This window comes from Coenobita brevimanus, chromosome 61 (assembly GCF_032717465.1).
Source record: "Coenobita brevimanus isolate Jiangsu-jjx chromosome 61, ASM3271746v2, whole genome shotgun sequence".
Lineage (NCBI taxonomy): Eukaryota > Metazoa > Arthropoda > Malacostraca > Decapoda > Coenobitidae > Coenobita > Coenobita brevimanus.
The window spans coordinates 35006613-35028255 of record NC_137014.1 but is presented as its reverse complement, the minus strand read 5'-3'; the positions used below and the strand labels follow the sequence as shown (position 1 = coordinate 35028255).

The following is a 21643-nucleotide window of genomic DNA, read 5'->3' as shown; positions in this document are numbered from 1 at the left end:
ATGATCCAAAGTAGTTCCAACCCATTCTCCTATGATGAGGTGGTTTGGCCATGTGGAGAGGATGGAGATCGAGAGACTAATGAGAACGTATGTAAGTGAGGTGGGGGGGGGGAGAGGGAGGTGGAGGCTGAGGATGAGATGGAGTGGAAACATACATGAGAGATGGGGATGTGGGCTGGGGGGGGGGGCAGTGAAATGGCAGAGGACAGGGTGACATGGAGAGGATTTGTTTATGGCCACCCCTTATGAGATCAAGGTGTCTGGCAATAGATTGATAGATAGAATTCTAACATGACATTCAGTTAAGCTGATGATCCAAAGTAGTTCCAACCCATTCTCCTATGCTGATGACTAAGTGTAGTTAGACTGCAGGATCAATTAATTTATTAACCAAGGAGACATTTCTACATGAAACTAAGGCTTCTCAAAAGCTTTTTGCCACTACAACTTAATGTCTTGAGTTGCAAGAGTTGTCTAGTTCTGCCATGTAAAAACAAACTGATTACAGGAATCAAGAGGAGCCTACTACTTCATGTTCTGCCTGAGAGGAATTCAAAATAACAATACACACACCACCTATACCCTATGGCTGAATGCTAGCAACTTAAATTCCTTCCATACTAGAATTACATTCAGCCATAATTCATACCCTTCAACACCTGCCTACACTTCCTCACTCTATCACCTGTCACTACAGTTCACTTCAATCAGAATTACTGCTACTGGTGATGAAGTTAGAGCGAAGGGATATGGGCAGGTGTGGAAAGGCATGAGTTATGGGGCAAGTGTTATTCTAATTTAGAATGGACTATACCTGATTCCCAGCAAGTACCAATCACTAATGATCCACTAGTATGAGCAATCTTTTAAGAGAATGATGTAAGGTCAGTAACAGAAAAATTAAAGAAATAAATAAACAAATAAAAATGCTCACCAAACTGAAAAGATGTACCCGCCAAATGATTGTTTCTTAGCTTACCAGTACAGTACTTTATCCATACCTCCATTAAGACATGAAGTTTTGCTCCCATTCTTGAGGAAACATGGAAGTACTGTATTATGATTTTAGTGATAAAAATGGTTTCTATATTACCTCCTTAGAGGTGCTAAGACCTGTAGCAAGGTTAACATTATTCAGTACATCTGAGAGTAGAGGACCAGCCTCTTTCCCTTGATGACGCTACATGACTGAAATGCCTCCAGTCACCTCTTGGGGAATTAAACCTATGCAAGGCTGTCACTCTGACTGAGGCATTCCAGCTAATACCTTTATTACCATCCCACAGTGAAAAATAATCACTCCAATGAAATGTTCTAGGGACAAGTGTTCCTAATCATTAACCATGGATACTGTTCTTACCATTGCTTAGAGAAAGAGAGAGAGAGATTCTGCCTTCCACTAAACCAGATGCACATCTCACACACCAAGTAATTTATGAGTTTGTGTGAATTAATGAGTTTGTGTGCAGAGCACCAGCTTGAGAGTATGCAGTGCTTTACTACAGTACAGTACTATTAAACCTGAGCAAACAAATCAGAACTGTACAACCATAATGAGATATAGGTACAGTACTTTTTTTTTTTAAGACATTGAATGGTGGAAGGAAAAACAAAGGAAATAAAAAACACAAGTCCACTTGCCTAAAGGCATCCTCCATTCATAAATATTTATAACAAATGGATTTAAATAAAGTGGATTAAATGTTTGTGAATGTTTGTGGGAAGCAACTCCAAGGAAGTGAATTCCAGTGTAGTAGTAGTACTTGAAATTAATGAATTTTGATAAGCAGAGGTTCTGCATTGCAGGGAAGAGAGTGTGAGTTCATGGGCACTCCCAGCTACCCAAGTATTTCGGGAGAAAATGTGAAGGGGAGGCACAATTGAAGCCAGTTCGTCAGAGCACTTATGGTAAAAATATTGGAAAAATAATGCTTAACCCCTTCTTTACCAAAAATGTGTTTTGATGTACCCCCGTACATTGCCAGTAAACACCCGTGAGACACTGGAACCGCTACCATGGTACGCTGGTACACCCTCTAATGAATGGCAGCTTATGGGCCTCAGGGTAGCTCGGTAAGGCTGTTTCTGAGGACCTCATGTTAGCAACAGCTCTGTGTTTTGACGACAAAGACTGTGACGAAGTTCTGACGAATTCTGACATCATAAGATACGTCATGACTGAGTTGTGGCGGCACCAATGGCTTGCTCACTGATCTGTGATGTAACCTCTTTTAGACCAATCATTATTTTATTATAATGAGCAATTGGTGAAAAAGATAACTAGATCTGATGTGAGAGGTGTAAGACTGAGAGGAAGACCACGAATAGGATGGATGGACAGTGTGAAGAGAGCGCTGGATGCGAGAGGGATGTCTGTTGAGCAAGGAAGAGTGGCTGTGCGTGACAGAAATAAATGGAGAGAAATTGTGAATGAATAAGTGATGACGCAGCCCTGAGGGGATATTCTCCCGCATTTGGTCTGATCAGCTAGTCAGGTCAGGTGCGGGAAAGGGGATGGGTCTGTTATGATGTGGCAGGGGTAAACCAGTTCTGCTGTCGGGCCCTGCTGTGGATGTCACTGATTGCATTGCGCAGTTGACCCTTGTGCGGTGTGATGCGGTGAGGATCTGTCCGTTCTCCCCTTTGGGGCTAAGATGCGAATGAATGTGTTTGAATGGATGAGTAAATGGAGAGTGAGTCGTCCTGTCTCAGCTACCTCCCTTTCCTTGGGGGAAGCAGCCTAGGTATATAGATAGATTATTTTATTTATAATTTCTACTACAGATATCGTACTATATTCTGCTGACATACGGCAAAATTTACACCTCTTGGCCTGCCTGAGAGAGTCAGTTACCACGCACTTGACCACGAGAGAGGGTGTACAGGATATTTTTCTCTCATGGCGTCTCTGGCAGATTCCGATGGTGATGAGTTTATTCCTCATGAGGATACTTATTTATATGTATCAAATGATGATGCAGCAGTGTCTGATGTATCGGTAGATGACTGTGATCCTGAAAATGATAGCGAAGTTGATGTGAGTGAGGAGGAGGAGGAAATTAGTGGCGAGCTTAGTGACGCTGCACTCTCGGCAACAAGTGGGTCAAGGTCGCCATCACCATCACGTGTGTCCACACACTTCATGCTCAGCTTACAAAGTAAATAAATAAGCCATCCATCTGTGCAGGACATTTTTTTCAAGCCAGTTTGCAAAGTAGTTACCTGGGTAACAGTACTTTAGCATAAGATATGTAAACTTATATATCATAATGATTTATTTTATAATATTTTTTTATTACCAACATCATGCTGGGTTTATGTGATCATCAGTATACAAAAAAAAAAAAAAAAAAGAGTGAATAGTTTCGACGTGGCAAAAAATATACACTACCCCTCACACTACGGGAGGGGGAACTATCAGGTCGGTATGGGGGGTAAACGTAATGTTTACATTGGGGGGAGGGGTCGGTAAAGAAGGGGTTAAGATGCAACATCTCTATTGATAATGGAGGAACCTCCTGCGTAATGGCAGGATTACTGATTAATCTAATGGCTTTATTTCGAGTTTTGTCCAACTGCCTCAGTGCAACTGCTCCACCTCCACTCCAGTGGCGAACAGTATTCGATCTAAGAATGCACATGACTTTTGTATATTGTGGCCAACTGCTCATCAGTGAAGAATTCACAAACTCTGTACATAAGTCCCAATTTTTTAGAAGCATTTTTAGCAGGTATTTACAAATACCTGAATAATTAATTCTTTTGATGTTTCTGGTGTTATAAAAAATGAAATCACATACCATTTCTGAACACTGATATTTCATTAACCACTCATAAATCTTTATATACAGGTCTCCCTCGTTTTATGATTGGTATGCGTTCCTAGAAAGGCAATCGTAAACCGAAATATCGTAAAGCGAAATTAAGGTTTAATGGGAAAAATAGGGATGCGTTCCTGGACCCATGTATAAGGAACCCAAGACCCATACAAGTGATCTAATATGCAATAATATGATGTTTTATGTATTGTAGTGCATCTGAATCACATATGTATGTACATTTGCAAACATAAAGACATGAAATAGCAAAAACAACATGAAATACAGCTGCACTGTACTGTAATGTACTGTTATGTACCCTCCTACTGTACTGTAGCTCCGTCCACCCTTAGTCGGTCCCCCCCGAGGCTGGAGGACGTAATGCCTTAATGTCTCCTCCGATGCTAGGAGACATCCTGGGCCAAAGCCCATCACTCGTCAACACAAGAGGTGGAGAGGGAGGAAGCAGGGGTGGTGGAGGTTTGGATGGCAGGGGTGCATGAATCAGGAGAATGAGAGGTGGTGGAAGTGGAGGTTTGGGCAGGTATGCCATGCAACTCTCAGCTGATTTGCCTGTGAGCACGGGATTTCCACATGTCCAATCGTAAATGCGAGGGAGCTCAATTGTAAAATGAACACTTGGTACTAAAGAATAACGATCGTAAATGCGAAATATCGTAAAACGATACAGCGTAAAACGAGGGAGACCTGTACAGTATAAGTAACGTATAATAATACAGATAGTCATGATCCAGTATACGATGGTTTGGTATGCAATAAATTGACAGAATGATAAAAAAGTTATACCCAGTTTAAAGTTAACAACAGTGGAATTCATTTATATGATTAATGTGGCGGCTGCATATTACAATCAAGTGTGTACAAGGTGCCACCTGCGTAAGCCAACTGTCAGACATTTGAGCAAAAATGGCCGCCCAGTGTTTATGTTTGCTGTGACTGTCTCCCTTTCCTTCATCCAATGTGTACAAGGCTAATGAAAAACTATCACTAACGTCAAATAACAGTGCTAGTGTACAACAAATAGTGAAGTGTGTGTGATATTAAGTGGAGTGATAACCTTTTTAGTGTGAAATACTGAAACTTATGATTTGGAATTTGTCTGGCAAGTATGCTAACCCTAGTGGAATGCACAATGCTACTGAAGGTGAAGTACAAGCCTAAAAGGGTAAGTTTTTTTGAGATTTTAGGTTACATGGCCCTTGACCCCCAACATATATCCAATGAACCCATGTTAGTTTGACACTGATTTACAATAAATCAGTATGTGACGTTTTCACTTGAAACAGCCCCAATGCATACCTGGCTATGACAGTACAGTACTCTTGAGTTGCTTATTTCACTTTATTACTGACATGTTATAATAACCCTAGATATTTTGTAGAGATAATTTAAAGGGTTATGCGTATATCTCAATTCGGTATAAAACTGGCATTTCTTGTTGATAATAATGTATATACTACAGATCTTAAGTCTATTCAGCAAAATGTTATGAAGCAAGAAGCAGGGGCACTCAGGTTATGAATGATAATGATAAGCAAGGTAGGAATACATAAGACAAAGATATATGTCAAGAATGGCTGGGATGAGCAAGGTAGGAATACAGAAGATATACCGGTAGATATAACTTGAGATTGAGTAGGAGGAGGAAGATGGGAATACTGAGATAAATATTTTGTTTAGGACTAGTCAGAACGAGCATGCCAGGAATATTTAACAAAACAGTATAAGTTGGAACTAGTTAGAATAAGCAAAGGAGGCATACATAAGAAGAAAATATTCGGTAGAATTGGTTGGGTTCAGCATGGCTGGATTATTTAGGACAAAGATATAAAAAAGTAAGGTGAAATTAAAAAGGTAGTAAAAGTATTACCCAACCAGGCTAACTCCTTTAACCCCTTAACCGCGGGGCGTCACTTTCGTGACGCTTGGGAGCAAGGGATCATACCGCGGGGCATCACTTTTGTGATTCTGTTATTTTGAATTCACACGGGCTTTCAATTGGTGGCTTGTATCATCTATCAGTACTGCCAATGTCCAACACTAGTCAGCACTCCTAATATCATCTGTTCTCCCATCCATTGTTGACAATTTAGCCATTTCTCCCAGTTCTTGACTCCCCTAATTACCTCCCCTCCATTACCCTATCCTTTCGCCTGCCCGGCCGTGCTATGCTAAGTAAATCTTCCCTGAAATTTTTCGCTGATTTCATCCATTGAAATAAGCCCTATGCCCTATTCTTACACCAAATAATATATACAAGAAAGAAATAAGGTAAGTGAGAGTGCCATACACCTAGAATTGGCTAATTATCACCTGACAACACCTCACGTGCACTCGTTCGCTAATTTTCGCTGTTTATTTCCCCTTGAAATATGCCGTATAATCTATTTTCGTAATAAAAATATATATAAGAAAGGAAGGGAGAAGCCTAAGTGATATTTACATTCACCTGTAACTACCTAATTATTGCAGGCCACCACACTGTATTCTACGCTAAGTAAATCTTCCCTGGAATTTTCCACTGATTTCATCCATTGAAATAAGCCCTATGCCCTATTCTTATACCAAATAATATATACAAAAAAGAAATACGGTAAGTGATAGTGCCATACACCTGGAATTGGCTAATTATCACCTGACAACACCTCACGTGCACTCGTTTGCTAATTTTCGCTGTTTATTTCCCCTTGAAATATGCCGTATAATCTATTTTCGTAATAAATATACATATAAGGAGGGAAGGGAGAAGCCTAAGTGATATTTACATTCACCTGGAACTACCTAATTTATTATGTATTGTCTTGGTTTCCTGCCAATCATTTCATTGCTATATATTAGCAGGTCTCACAAGGCTGAAGTTGGTAGTATTGCACTCACCCTAGCCAAGCGGCAGGAGGCCACCACTATCAGTTCACTGTCGTCTTTCGAGGTGAAGGTACGTCTGATTCGTTCCTGCTAACTTCCGCCGCTTTTTAGTCCCATGCAAAGGGCCCTGTGATCTTTGCCCCCTACTAAACCTCGTGTGGAAAGAGGTAAAGGGCTGACAATTGATAAAGAGTGACTACGATCTTTCTATTGAGTAAAACAGTGCAAGTGGAATTGTAAATAATGTGTAAATAATGTGTAAACAGCAAGTGAAAGCAATGAATGTAAATATAAGTGAACAGTGGAAAATAGTTTTATAAATTACTTCAAGTGACAGTGCATAACACAGTGTAAATAAAATAGAAATGTAAATAATGTAAATAAAAGAGAACGTAAATAGAAATGTAAATGGGTAGTATTATAAGAATACGAGTATATACACTAGGAGTAATGAAAGTGAAAGTTTCACTCTAGCATGTATGAATACTATGAGTTATGAGAGTGAAGGTGAAAGTGACATTCACTCTCAATGCTAGTATACAGGACGAGAAAGTGAATGCTAGGAATTTTACTGAAAGAAATTGAATGCCTACAGTGTCAATAAACTACTATTACTGACGGAAACTTATGGATAAAGACTGTAGATATATATAAGTGTTATATAGTAATAGAAATATAAACTGTGAGTGTTTTTATGAATAATAAATGACAGAACACCAGCAGCGAACTAGCGCAAGTGGGAAGGTCATACGCCCTCGTAATATTCATTGCTTTCACAGAGTTTTTTTTTTTTTTTTTTTTTTTTTTTTTTTTTTTTTTTTTGAGTATGGATTCCAAACTATTTGAGAATCATAGAATAGTGTTTCTAGTGATAATATCAGGCTGTGGTAATCATATTACGGGTTGTCGGGAGGTGTAAAGTGGAGACTTTGTTACCCAACTTCAGAGGTCTCCACAAGCCCTACGGTACTCGACGAAGGCTCAACAAACACCCCAGGAGAAAGCTGAAGGTATATGCCATAAGCATATGTGATTTTAATATTCTAGGACTAATAACTGATTTTTGGCAAATATTTTTAGAGAGTCTGTCAGAGTGCGAATATGCCCGCGGGAGCCGCAAGAAAAAGAAAAACAAGCCCGCGGTTAAAGAGTTAATCTAAGGACATAGTTTAAATTTATTCTTGCTAACTTGAGAGTATTTTGATAAACTCTGGAAACATTTGGTAGCAAAGGCATTACAGTCTCCACTGACATCTTCACAGCAGATGTCTCTTACTATGCTGAAAAAATTTGTATGGAGATCAGAAGAGGGGAAAATTAACAGTTAAATGAAAAAAAAAAAGTACCCAAGACTGAACTGTACTGAATTTGAGGATAGGGTACCATGTTTTCAATACTGAAAGATGTTGTGTGTGTTTTGGGGAGCAACAGGGTGAGGAAGGTTAGTTTAGTGAAGTATAATATACAGGTACATAAGGGAAAAGAAAGAGAGGAAAGGTAAATGGAAGAAAAGAAAGTATGGTGGAAGTAATGAAAGGAACAGGGAAAATGAACACAAACAATAGTTCCATCATGGAGGAAAGGGTATGGGAGCTAATGGGGTGGGAGCAAAGGCTGATGGGACAACTGTTAGTATGAGAAAGTTGGTGGATTTGAGGACATGAGGAGATGGCTAAAGTCAAGGAAGGGAATGAGTAAATGAACACAAATACATAAAGTCCTCAATATATGTCAGGGAACCACTCCTGCAAATTATAGGAAACCAGTCAATCAGCTTTACAGGTAGCAATGGAACTTCAACAGGCAATCTTTTTTGTAATTTACTGCACAAACTGCAATTGCAATAATGCACATAAATAAGGCAACATATCACACAGACTTACTATTGTACTATACAGAGCTTACTATGGTAAAAGGGTAAAGGGTAGGACTAGAGTGGGAATGGAAGGAAGAAAACATGCAACACTGAGAGACAGCAGGTGGATGAAGGGGAGGGAAAAAAAAAGAAAAAGGTGAAAATTAAGTAGGACAAAAGGAAAATGAACATATGCCATACACAGATAAACCAGTGGCAGTTAAGGCATCTATCTTAGTAGAGAAGATATAGGACAGAAGGAATGAACAGGTTGAACTGAGGAGCGAATATGTGAACAAGAGGAGAGAGCGAATGGAAGAATGAGCTATGCAAGAAGGTGTAAGTCAGGTAGTGGAAAGGGAAAATGAACACAAATGACACTTAAATGAAAATGTGGAGGAATATGATATCCAAGTGGAGGGGAAGAGGGCATGTGATAAGTAAAGGTCAGAGCAGGTACAGAAGAACTTGTGGGGGGTAGAACTAGCACGATGGGGAAGGAGGGAGGAAAAGAGGAGGCGAAAGTACAAAGGCGAGGACTGGTGTTGGTCTAAGTTTCCTCAGGCATGGTACCACTGCGCACTTCCTCCTCTCCTTCACCCTCCTCCTCTGGACCGGAGTCTCCCCCACCATAGCTCTCAAACTGATGGGCAGGAAAAACACTCATCACAGCCATCAATCACTGTGAATACACTGCACTGAATATTATAACACTTTCTTATGTTGTCCTACAAATTAAAGAAGTAAAATGTCCTCAGACCAAAGGTGATAAAGATGTCAGACTGCAAGTTACTCTTTGTCTATATTTTTAACCACCTAATGATGGCTAGCATTTTCAGCAAGTTTATTCTACCTACCAACATACAGTTTTATTCCATCATTAACATTCCATGTTCTGAATATGAATCGGTAATCAAAATGAACAGACATGCTATGACATTTATAAAATATACTAAATCAGTACTGCACAGTATAAAAAGTACAGATATGCATCCAATGAAAATATGAGAAGTAATGCTACACTGTACAGTGTTGTTAATAGTAGTTACTGTTGTGAATATATTATGTGTGAAGCATTCTTGTTTAGGGATATAGTATATAGTAAAAAAAAAATTCCTGAACAAACCTAAAAATAACACAGCATATAACTGTGAATATTCTTAAAAATAAAACTGAAAAGAAAACTAGACTCCTGCCACAATTTCAAGGAACTACACATCAAATAAGACACAAAATCCACAGTTCAGTAGCAAGGCAAAGCTGTGAGTGGATAAACACACATATGATAATTAAGAATGTGGTGAATGGGTTGAGTGCGGTGCTAAATGTACAAGTGTATATGGTGGGGGTGATAAGGATGTCTGCTGACCTAAAATACCAAAATACAGACACAAAAACAGTAATTAGACTTTATATATCATCATAACCACTGCTATCATTTACTGGCAGTGTTTTTGGTTCTGTAAATTGTTAACGCCTTCACTCCAACAACTTACTGTACAATTTATTCTTTCTATCTCGATACAATTTCATACAGAACAGGTTTTTTAAAACTGGGAGTTAGGTACAGCCTTCCTTAACACTTTCACTAAAAGCAGTCTCCCCTGTGCAGAATCAAATCATCTGATGGTAAAAAAAAAAAAAGTTCTTGGGTTGAAAGGATTAATAATGATAAAGTAACTAATACAAAGCTTTACCACACCCCTGGTGCTACAGACCTACACCTTCATGTGGTGGCAATGATATGAGTAAGCAGCTCTGCTCCCTGGCTGTAAAAATGTTCCTTAACTTCCTCCCTATACCCTGAAAGGTTGATGTTGGACTCCATATAAGGAATTTCAGCCTGCAGTCTATCAGGTTCATACCCAGAGGGGCTTGCAACGACACCACCACCAACAACAAAACTCCTCTCAACCACATAATCACTACTACAATATTGCAACCTTTAATATCACTATATATAATTAGCATCACGCAATACACAACAACTCTTTTAAAAACCACCATCACCGATTATGAACACAATACATACTTATTTATAATTCCATAAATACCAGTTCTCTTTCCATTATTTATTATTTCACACACACACAGGTAAGTAATTTCTCTCTCTCTCTTACATGCACGCACACACACACAATCAGTCTATCTGTAGTCAGATGCGATAATTCCGTAAGGGGTGGCTGTTTGGCTTTTAATTGTTTTACGGAGAGGGGCACTAAACCTCCAACAACCAACTTGTTTACACGTAGGGAACACATACGAGTTGGTTATATGGTTACCACCCAGCACTGTAAATGGTTTCCTGGCTGGCAGGAAACCATTAGATTTGTCACTCAATGTACAAGGTGCAATCCAAAATTTTACAGGCTAGGATTATGATGCCTAAACAGTTTGTAGTAGCGCAATGCGCTTTTAGGCAGCAGTACATATTAATATGCATTGTGAGTCAGTAAGCCACGTGACATGAAGCTAGGCAGACGTGGGGATTAGTGATATTCATTTGTTTGCTGTCAAGCATGCGTTGTCAGGCAATTTTGGAGACAGATATTAAAAAGAAATAGCATATTTGCAATAAATTTTGTACAAATCTCGAGAAAAATGCAACAGACCCTGGCAATAATTCAACAAGTGATTGGTGAGCAATCTCTTGGTCAAACACAAGTGTTTCAGTGGCATGAATGGTTCAAAGCTGGTCGAACATCAGTTGACAATGATGACCACACAGAGAGGCCCTCAACCAGCACCACTCCTAAAAATGTTGCAAAAATTCAGCAGCTCATCTGTCAATTCCCACTTCTACTGTGGTGTTTTGCAATAACTGCGTGAAGATGTGAGAAAGTGATGCCCCAACCTTTGGCGAGACAACAACTGGTTGCTTCACCAAGACAATGCCCCAGTTCACAATGCGCTCAATACCCAGCAGTTTTAGGCCAAGAACAACTGGACTATCATCCTCCACCCTCCTTACTCACTGGATTTGGCCCCCTGTGACTTCTTTCTGTTCCCAAAAATAAAGATCAAGCTGAAAGGGCATAGTTTTGATACCAGTGAGGACATCCAGAAGGAAACGCCGACAGTGCTCAACGCTCTCGTCAAAAATGACTTTCAGGGAGTGTTCCAACAATGGAGGAAGCACTGGGACCGGTGTCTCAATGCATAAAGGAACTGCTTTGAGGGTGATGGTGACAAATGGGAGCTATGGTGAATTTACAGTTTTATATGGCAGCATGGAAAATTTTGAATAACACTTAGTAAAGCCGCCTGAAAAGGAAAGAAGAGTAATAAAATGTGACAGAAAAGATGGGAGAAATAGGAAGTGAGGAGAGCAGACACAGAAAAAGAATGATAAGGATGAAGGAAGAAGTAGGCAACACTACTGTACATCAAGTGAGTGGGTGATGGTCACCACACACACACACACACACACACACACACACACACACACACACACACACACACACACAAAACCACTACATTAGTTTAATAAAAACATTATTAAAGTACTGGACCACCACCATCACAAACAACAACTGTACAAGCACCACCACAAACAATAACTATACAAGCACCACCACAACAGACAAGTACTCCACCAACATCATCACAAAATTATTATACAAACATCATCACAAACAACCATTATGCAAACATCATAACAAACTATTATACAAACACCATCAAAACACACAACTATTATACAAACACCATCACATGAAAAAAGGCTTATGCAAACACAATCACCACAAACAATAATATACTGTACAAGGTTCCACCAACAACCTATAAAAACATGCCCATAAGTGCACAAACACCATCACCATGGACAACTACAGTAAAAGTTCTCTAATCCGACCACCAATAATCCGAATATTCCAATACTCCGAACTTTTCAAGGTGATATTTTTCTAATTTATCTGGGCTTTTGTCAAATTTTTCTGGGCTTCATCTAAGGATTTACATCTGGCTTGGACTTGCCCTTGGACTGGATGTACCTGCCTGCAACTATTCATCTACACTTCTATGCATTTCCGGTGAATAAAAAAATAACCCATGTCATTTTAAGTGCTTATTTAATGATCATGTACATATTTCTAACGTTTTCAAAGGTCCCCCCTAATAGTCCGAAAAAAACACTAGTCTGAAAGACCCTCGGTCCCCTGCAATTCAGATTACAGGACTTTTACTGTATTACATAAGCCCTATCATCACAAACAACTATTATACAAACCCCATCACCACAAAACAACTATTGTATTACGTGAACATCATCGCTACACACAACTAGTACATAAATCCCATCACCACAAACAACTAGTTTAGGAACATCATAACCACAAACAATAATTCAAGAACACTTGAACCACAAACAACTATTTCATAAACACCATAACCACACACAACCATAACAAAAACAGTATCATCACAGACAAGTATTATATAAACACCATCATCACAGTCAAAGTACAACCCAATGATCTCATCCATCAACATCTTTAAAAATGTCCAACAGCGAAAAAGCTCCCACCACCATCACCATCTCAAATATGTAAGATCATCACAATTCTTACCTCCACAACTGACTCATGGGGAAGGGTAAGTAGTTAGCAACATTTACGAAGGAGGGGCTGCTGCAAGAGGTAGAAAATTCGATGAGCAAGGTTGTGTTACTAATACAAAACACAAACAAAGCAGACATGCAGTACTGACTGAATTTATGTATAGCATATAATACAAATGCAGTCTTGAAATGTTCTCTGCAAAATATTTCTTATCATAACTATTAACTCCTTGAATCCAGTGACATACTGGTATCTTTTTTTTAACTTCTGCGATTTCTAGATGATTTTACTTTAATTAGAAGAGACCTCTATCGCCTTGGGAGAGACTCCTATTTGTCAAAGGGTTAATCCAGTGACACTCTGGTATCTTTTTTTTAACTTCTGCGATTTCTAGATGGCTTTACTTTAATTGGGAGAGACCTCTATCATCTTGGGAGAGACTCCTGTTTGTCAAAGGGTTAATCCAGTGACATACTGGTATCTTTTTTTTAACTTTTGTGATTTCTAGACGGTTTTACTTTAATTAGGAGAGACCTCTATCACCTTGGGAGAGATTCCTATTTGTCAAAGGGTTAACAAGGGTTGCCTCTAACCTCTCCAGTTTGAAAATACATCTTATGGTGAATAAAATCATTTGGCAATATGAGAATAAAATACAACATACATTACTGGACTTAAGAGTTTAAAAATACTTACCTATGAGCAAGTAAAGTGACCTAACTACAGTCAGTCTTGTCATAAATTTGTCTTGATTAATGATACATTTTCTTTGTTAAATATGAATCTGTTGACTGTCTGAATGACTGAAATCATAAGAGTCTGGAGGGAAAAATAAAGATAAAATCTTTAACCCCTACGAGAGGGGTGTCTGCATATACTGTAAGAGGGTACTAGAGCCAAAAAGATGGGTGTCAGCATATGTGGTCATGTCCATCCACCCCCCCAAACCCAACCCACCTATCCCACCTCCCTACCACCACATCCACACATCACCCCCCACCCTCACCCCTGACCACCTCCACCCCAACCCCCCACACCCACCACCACCCTTCACATCCCCACCATCCCCCACACCACCCCCCACCCCTACCCCCACCACCTAACCCCCTACCCTCCCCCACCCTAACCCCCCACACCCCCATCCCCAAACCCCCCACACATCCCAAACCACCCTATCCCTCCAACCCCTACTGCCACCCTCACTCCCTACCTCCTCACCCCCCTCCCCACCCCAACTTCCCATCCCCACCCCACACCCACCTCCCCAACTACCCAGCCCCCCCACTGCACCAACCAACAACAATCCCCCACCATACTGCACCAGCCGATTATGACCGTCCTGAACGTATGTCAAAACATTCCAATGCCCGTCTTTTAGGGATTAAGACCTAGTCAAAGATTTAGCAGTTTAATGAGAGATACAACTTTCACAAATTACATTATTCCTTATCCTATCCACACTTTGCATGCCAGACACATTCTGCAACAGTCCCATCTCCACTGCTCTTTCTCTTGATTTTGCATGAAACAGACAGTCAACAATAAGACTAGGGGAGATGGGGCTGTTGAGGAATATGTGTCATGTACGGAGGGTGGATAATTTAAGGAATAATGTGATTCATGAATGATGCAGAGCAAGTAAGTCTGGTAAAACCAGTACTGAAGAAAGTAATTAACCCCTAAAGACCTATGCCACACGATCGAGCTTTTGCATAATTTGACAGGCCAGCCTAACCCGCACGATCGATAAAGACACACAAAAAACTGGGGGAGGTTAACTCCGCCCCTTTGGTGACGTATATGGGATCAGACCAATGACAGCTAGAGTGTCTGGGGTGGTATGGCATGATTGGCCCCCTAAGGTGGGGGAGAAGGAACCCCCCCACTTCTCCTCCCTCAGTCCCACTGCATCATCTATACATTGTCCCCTCCCAACCAACCATACTCCAACATACCCCCTACAGCAGTGTGAGCATAGCAACCCTTCTCCCCTCTCCCTCCTCCCCCCTCCCTCCATCCTCCTCCCCCTTCCAGCCACACACACTCCACCTCCACTTTTCGCCTGGCTTGTTTTGTTGTTATGGGCATATAACAGACTGACATTTCATGCCTAGGGAACACTTCACATCGACATTAGTTATGTATATATAATTATTTACTGTGGATAATGCATTTTCTGTACATTTTCTATTTTCACCCATAGGGGATTGGTTACATTTTGGGTGATTGTGTGATAACTATTTGGTCAATCTGGTTGAAACATACATTTTCAGGTGTGTAAATTCAGTCTCCTGAAATGTGGAAGAAAAATTTTTACTTTGGTGAAAGTCGAAAAGTCGACCCTGTTTTGCAGCTGGAGGGACAGACCTGCTAAGCAAACTGCGTACTTTAGGGGTTAAATGGTATGGGCATGTAGAGAGAATGGGAATGAACAGTGGTGAAAAGTGTATATCTGAGTGAACTTGAAGGTGGGTAGAACTATAAGAAGGTAGACTGATATGGTAAGTGTATAGTAAGTGTGTGTGTGTGTGTGTGTGTGTGTGTGTGTGAGAGAGAGAGAGAGAGAGAGAGAGAGAGAGGTATAGGAGCTCATGAGGCTAGGGAACTGACAAGTGATCAAGCTGGCTGGATGACATTTGTGTGGCAGAGTGTATGACCATAGAGAGCACCCTTTTTACCTTTCCTGTCAATCAGTCTGACTGTCAGACAGATGAGTGTGAAGCTAAGTGCTGAATCTTTTTTGACCTATCACATGAAATAAGGACAGTTGTTCTTTGGCTACTGTGGTGTTATGCATCATGAATACACACCTGAAGGTCAGCCTGTCAACAAACATAACCACCTCAACGTTATCCGTCATCTTCATGACAAGATTCAGTGGAAGAGATCGGACCTCTAGATTGCGACAAGTTAGAAGCAGCACCATGACAAAGCTCCTGTCCATTCTTCTCGACTGACTCGGGAATTTTTTACCAAGCACAACATTCCGCAGATCCAGCAGGCTCTCTACTCACCAGACATGGCTCCATGTGACTTCTGATTATTCCCCAAGCTACAAACTCCACTGAAGGGTTCTAAATTTGACACGAGAGAAGAAAACATGACGAATGCAACAAAATACCTTCAGGAGATTCCAAAACTGACTTTGAAAATGTTTCAGGCAGTGGAAAGAATGCTGGGCTATGTGTGTCAAGTCAGAAGGGGTCTGCTTTGAGTGGGATTAGTGTCCAAGCTCAACAGGTTAGCTATTTATTTTCGTGGAATCTAAGGTTGAATACTTTCTGAACACATCTTGTGTATAATATAAACCTCAGACAGAGAGAGAGAGAGAGAGAGAGAGAGAGCAAAATAAATCCTTTTGCAAGCTGCATGGGGGAGAGAGAGAGAGAGAGAGAGAGAGAGAGAGAGAGAGGGGGGGGGGAAGGGAGGAGCAGAATTTGTGGCATGAAGTAATAAGATATGAGAGAATAAGAGTGAGAGTAAAACAGCAGGGAATGCAGTTGAGAAGAAAGCTTGATAGGATAGCTGCAATGGTACAAGTTAGTGAAAGTAAGGACAGAGAGACAGCTAGAGTCAAGAGGAAAAGAATGAGTGAAAAGGAAGTGAGAGTGAAGGAAGAGAGTGAGTGGAAAGAGTGCATGAGGGAGTGAGAAAGAAGGGGAAGAGTGAAAAAGGATAGAGTGAGGGGGAGTGAGTAAGTGAGAGGAGAATGAGAGTGAGGAGAGACAAAATGAGAGTAAGGAGGGAAAGAGTGAGAGAAAGGAGGGAGAGAGTGAGAGTAAGGAGGAACACAGTGAGAGTATGGCAGGACAAAATGAGTGTAATGAGGGATGGAGTGAGAGTAAGAGTGAGGAAAAAGAAATACAGTGAGAGTAAGCAGGGAGAGAGTGAGAGTATGACACATTCATATGACATCACTCCTGATTATGATTTCACTACCAGAGTTGACCCACACTCACACAACTACCCTCACTCACACATCTAGCCACACACTCTCACATCTACTCTCATACTTACACTCTACCCACTCATCTACACTCACTCACTCATCTGCCCTCACACATCCAGCTTCAGATTCACACATCTACCCTCATACTTTAAATCTACTCACACATCCACCCTCATACTCACATCTACCCTCTTACTCACACTTTATTCCCACACATACATATCTGTTCTCACACTCACACACCTACCCTCAGAGACACACACAATTTTGCACATTTACACATCTACCCTCACACTAACTCAACTACCATTCACACTGACATATCTACCCTCACACTTACACACTACCTTTGAAGTCACACATCTAACCTCACACTCATCCATCTACCCTCACATATCAATTTTTACATTTACTTATCAATTGTCAAATTTCAACATCTAATACTTACATGGCTACCCTCACAAACTCACATCAACTCTCACAGTCACACACCTACCCTCAAACTCACCCATCTACCCTCACACTCACACAACTACCCTTACACTCATACATCTACTATCAATCTCACATATCTACTCTCACTTGCACATATTTCACACTCACATATCAACTTCTCACACTCACACACCTAACCCTCACACTTACACAACTACCTTCACACTTATACACCTCCCCTCAAACTCACACATCTACCCTCAGTCACACTAACAGATCTACCCTTACATTAACATACCAACCCTAATACTTATAAATTTACATTTACACTTATGTGTCTACCCTATACTCAGCTTCAGCTCTCCCTATCTCTCACTGTTGTTCATACTAAGAAACTCTTTTCTCCCAAATAATTCCCACTCTCATATTCTCTTTTCTTTCCCTTTCTCCTACTCATCCAACTCGATGTTCAGTCCACCAACTCTTCACTAATATACTTCTCACTTCCACCCTCTCACCCACATCTTCTCTATCTCTAAATTGTTATTCTCTCTCCCAAATTCACACATCTTGTCACTCCACTCGCACCTAGTTGCATTTCTCTTTCTCTCTCTCTAATGTGTGTGTGTGTGTGTGTGTGTGTGTGTGTGTGTGTGTGTGTGTGTGTGTGTGTGTGTGTGTGTGTGTGTGTGTGTGTGTGTGTGTGTGTGTGTGTGTGTGTGTGTGTGTGTGTGTGTGTGTGTGTGTGTGTGTGTGTGTGTGTGTGTGTGTGTGTGTGTGTGTGTGTGTGTGTGTGTGTGTGTGTGTGTGTGTGTGTGTGTGTGTGTGTGTGTGTGTGTGTGTGTGTGTGTGTGTGTGTGTGTGTGTGTGTGTGTGTGTGTGTGTGTGTGTGTGTGTGTGTGTGTGTGTGTGTGTGTGTGTGTGTGTGTGTGTGTGTGTGTGTGTGTGTGTGTGTGTGTGTGTGTGTGTGTGTGTGTGTGTGTGTGTGTGTGTGTGTGTGTGTGTGTGTGTGTGTGTGTGTGTGTGTGTGTGTGTGTGTGTGTGTGTGTGTGTGTGTGTGTGTGTGTGTGTGTGTGTGTGTGTGTGTGTGTGTGTGTGTGTGTGTGTGTGTGTGTGTGTGTGTGTGTGTGTGTGTGTGTGTGTGTGTGTGTGTGTGTGTGTGTGTGTGTGTGTGTGTGTGTGTGTGTGTGTGTGTGTGTGTGTGTATCATGCAATGAGGTGTACAATGAGGACTGACAAAAGGAATGTTTAAAAAGTAAGAAAAGTAAGTATAACATAGTACATGAGTAGTAAGGGCCAAAGAAGGGTAATATGATGAATGGGGAGGAAGATGAATGAGGGAAAGGGGAGAGATGAGAAAGACAGATTACAGTAATAATGGAAACAGGAACAGAAGACAGAAAAAAAAAAATGAAAAGCATAAGGAGGAAGGAAGTTATGGAGCATGAATCAATCTATCTATTGCAAGATGCCTCTATCCCTTGAGGGGTGGCCACAATCAAATCACCTCCATGTTGCCCTGTCCAATGCCATTTCACTGCCTTGCTCCCAGCTCACACCCTCCTCTCTCATATACCTCTCTACTCCATCCCTCCATCTCATCCTCAGCCTTCCCCTCCCTCTCCCCCCTTCCACCTCACTTGCATACACTCTCCTCATTAGTCTCTCACTCTCCATCCTCTCCACAAGGCTAAACCACATCAATGCATTTCTCCTAATGCTTTCTATCACATCCACATCCACACTACAACGCTCCTTCACTTCCTTATTTATCAGTCTGTCTCTCCACGAAACTCCGCATGCTCCTCTCCACTGCTCTCACTCCTGAATTGTGTCCTTCCAGCAAGGTCCAAGTTTCACTTCCATACGTCATGCAGCAGACTTTTTTACTTCCATGCCAACTTCCCTGAATGAAAAGGGTAAATAACGAAGAGGAAGGAATAATTTATATATGGGAAATGAGAATGGGGACAGATTAAGGTACAGATTTTGAGATCAATCCCTGCATCCAATTGATTTATGCTATTTTTTTATTCTCGACTATCAAACAGAGGAGGAGGAGGAGGAGGAGGAGGAGGAGGAGGAGGAGGAGGACATAAAGGCTGATGAGTCTACCACACCAGGCAGTAGGAGGTAGATGGAGGGTGGATGGGAGTGGGTGGGGGGATAGAGGAGGGTGAAGTGGAGAAGATAGGGGTGGGGGGAGGGTTTAGGCTCCTGGTCCACACTCATGCCTACATTCCTACCCACTTCCCTCATACACACTCAATATCCAGACCTAATGCCTTCATATCAAGTTCCTTATCCATTCTCCCATCTATATGAATACTGTTATTCATTATCAAATCTATTTACCGTGCATCCCGTGGAAATATTCTTAAATGTCAACTAGCCACACCCTAAACCATTTCAGAAACCATACTTTATATTTACACTCTACCTACTCCTTATCCTTACCCATATTCAAACCCATATATAAACCTTCACAGCCATACCCCTCATCAATACTGCTGAAGGCACTTATAGCCTCTTCCTACCTACCCATTATGAAAACCATACTAATAATTACACCCTCTACTCATAGTCATACCCCTATCCACTTCATGGCACTAACATCCACACACTTTTATCCAGTCTCACGTCCATAACTCTCATCAATAATGCTAAATTCATTTCTAGCCATACCTTAACCTATAATAGTACCCTCACTACCCAATCCATGTTTCCAGCCAACCTATATCCAAATGTTTATTCATTCTCATATCCATATCTCTCACAGCCACAAATACCTAGCCACACGTATAATAGCAGCCATTCTAATATCCATACATCTGCTCACACTTCGTATCCACAAGTAACCCAAATTATTACCCTTAACTAACTCTTGCCCTTCTCATCACTGCTACCCACTCATTTATTTCCTGCAGCACCACCTGAACAGACACATTCATAATTCAAAGGCTTATCCTGATTTTTACCGATTCATGTGTTCACATCCATATAATTATCAAGGACCATATCCACACTCATGCTCATATCCACATACAATTACCTACATTTACATCCACCCTCATATCCATAATCCAAGCCCTATCCTCACTCCCAAATGACACACCCATATCACTACACGAACTTTTATCAAATTTTATGCCCACACAATCCATATCGTACATACCATCACCACATAACACTCAAACTCCTACTTACACTGCATTTCTATGTACATTCCAACTCACACTCATCTCCACAATCAAATCCCCATTTTTGCTTCTAATCACATTCAAATCCATATCACTATCCACATCACTCTTCACAAGAAAGCCTACCACATCCTACACATATCACCTACATTACTATTCACACCCATACTTTCATCCTTATCAGTGTAAATGCTCACATCCATGTATCTACCTTCACTAGCATCTACATTAACTCACAGCATTACTCATTTTCACCCTTAACACTCAAATAAGCACCAACTATACTGATACTAACCTCAACTCACATTGCTACCCCATACCCTAACCAACCAACACTATCTCACACTCTTACCCCATATCCTAACCCACCTACATTAACAATAACCCTATCTCACACTGCTAACCCACACTCTAACCCACCTACACTAATATGACCCTTCATTCAGCATTGTTACCTCACTCTAAACCATCTACACTCATGACCAACCCACATCCCCATACTAACTCAAATTCACCAGTATCACAAGTCATAATCATACCTACTGTACATTCTTACATAACATCTACAACCTTATCAACATTCTCACCCAAGTTTTCAAATCCACTCATATATCATATTCACATTCTCTCTCACATCATATCCACATCCTTATCTACATTTCTACTCAGATTTTCAATTACAGTTACAAAATCCACACTGCATAACAAACTCATCCCTTCACAATACCAGTACAATAAGGCAGAGTTTACCCCTAACTGCAGCCTTTTAGTGAAATTTTACAACCCATAGGGAATAAATGTGGAAGATCATAATATTTCTCCCCTACCTCAAGGAATATGGACTTTGACACCTCCTTAATATTTAGAGGCAGGATAGTTATTTTACTTCTTTGTGAAAGGACTGACTGATTGATGAATGTTGTGATAGCCAAAAAAAT

General features: G+C 40.8%; 1 protein-coding gene across 1 annotated transcript in view; it reads right to left on the bottom strand.

Annotated features, from left to right (window-relative positions):
• Positions 1–9109: 9109 nt before the first annotated feature.
• Positions 9110–21643, bottom strand: part of LOC145403744 (signal peptide peptidase-like 2B) — a 173895-nt gene continuing 161361 nt past the window's right edge. The window contains exon 12 of the mRNA XM_080275422.1: positions 9110–9202. Within this exon, the coding sequence (XP_080131548.1) occupies positions 9110–9202 (93 nt within the window). The remainder of the gene's footprint in view (positions 9203–21643) is intronic.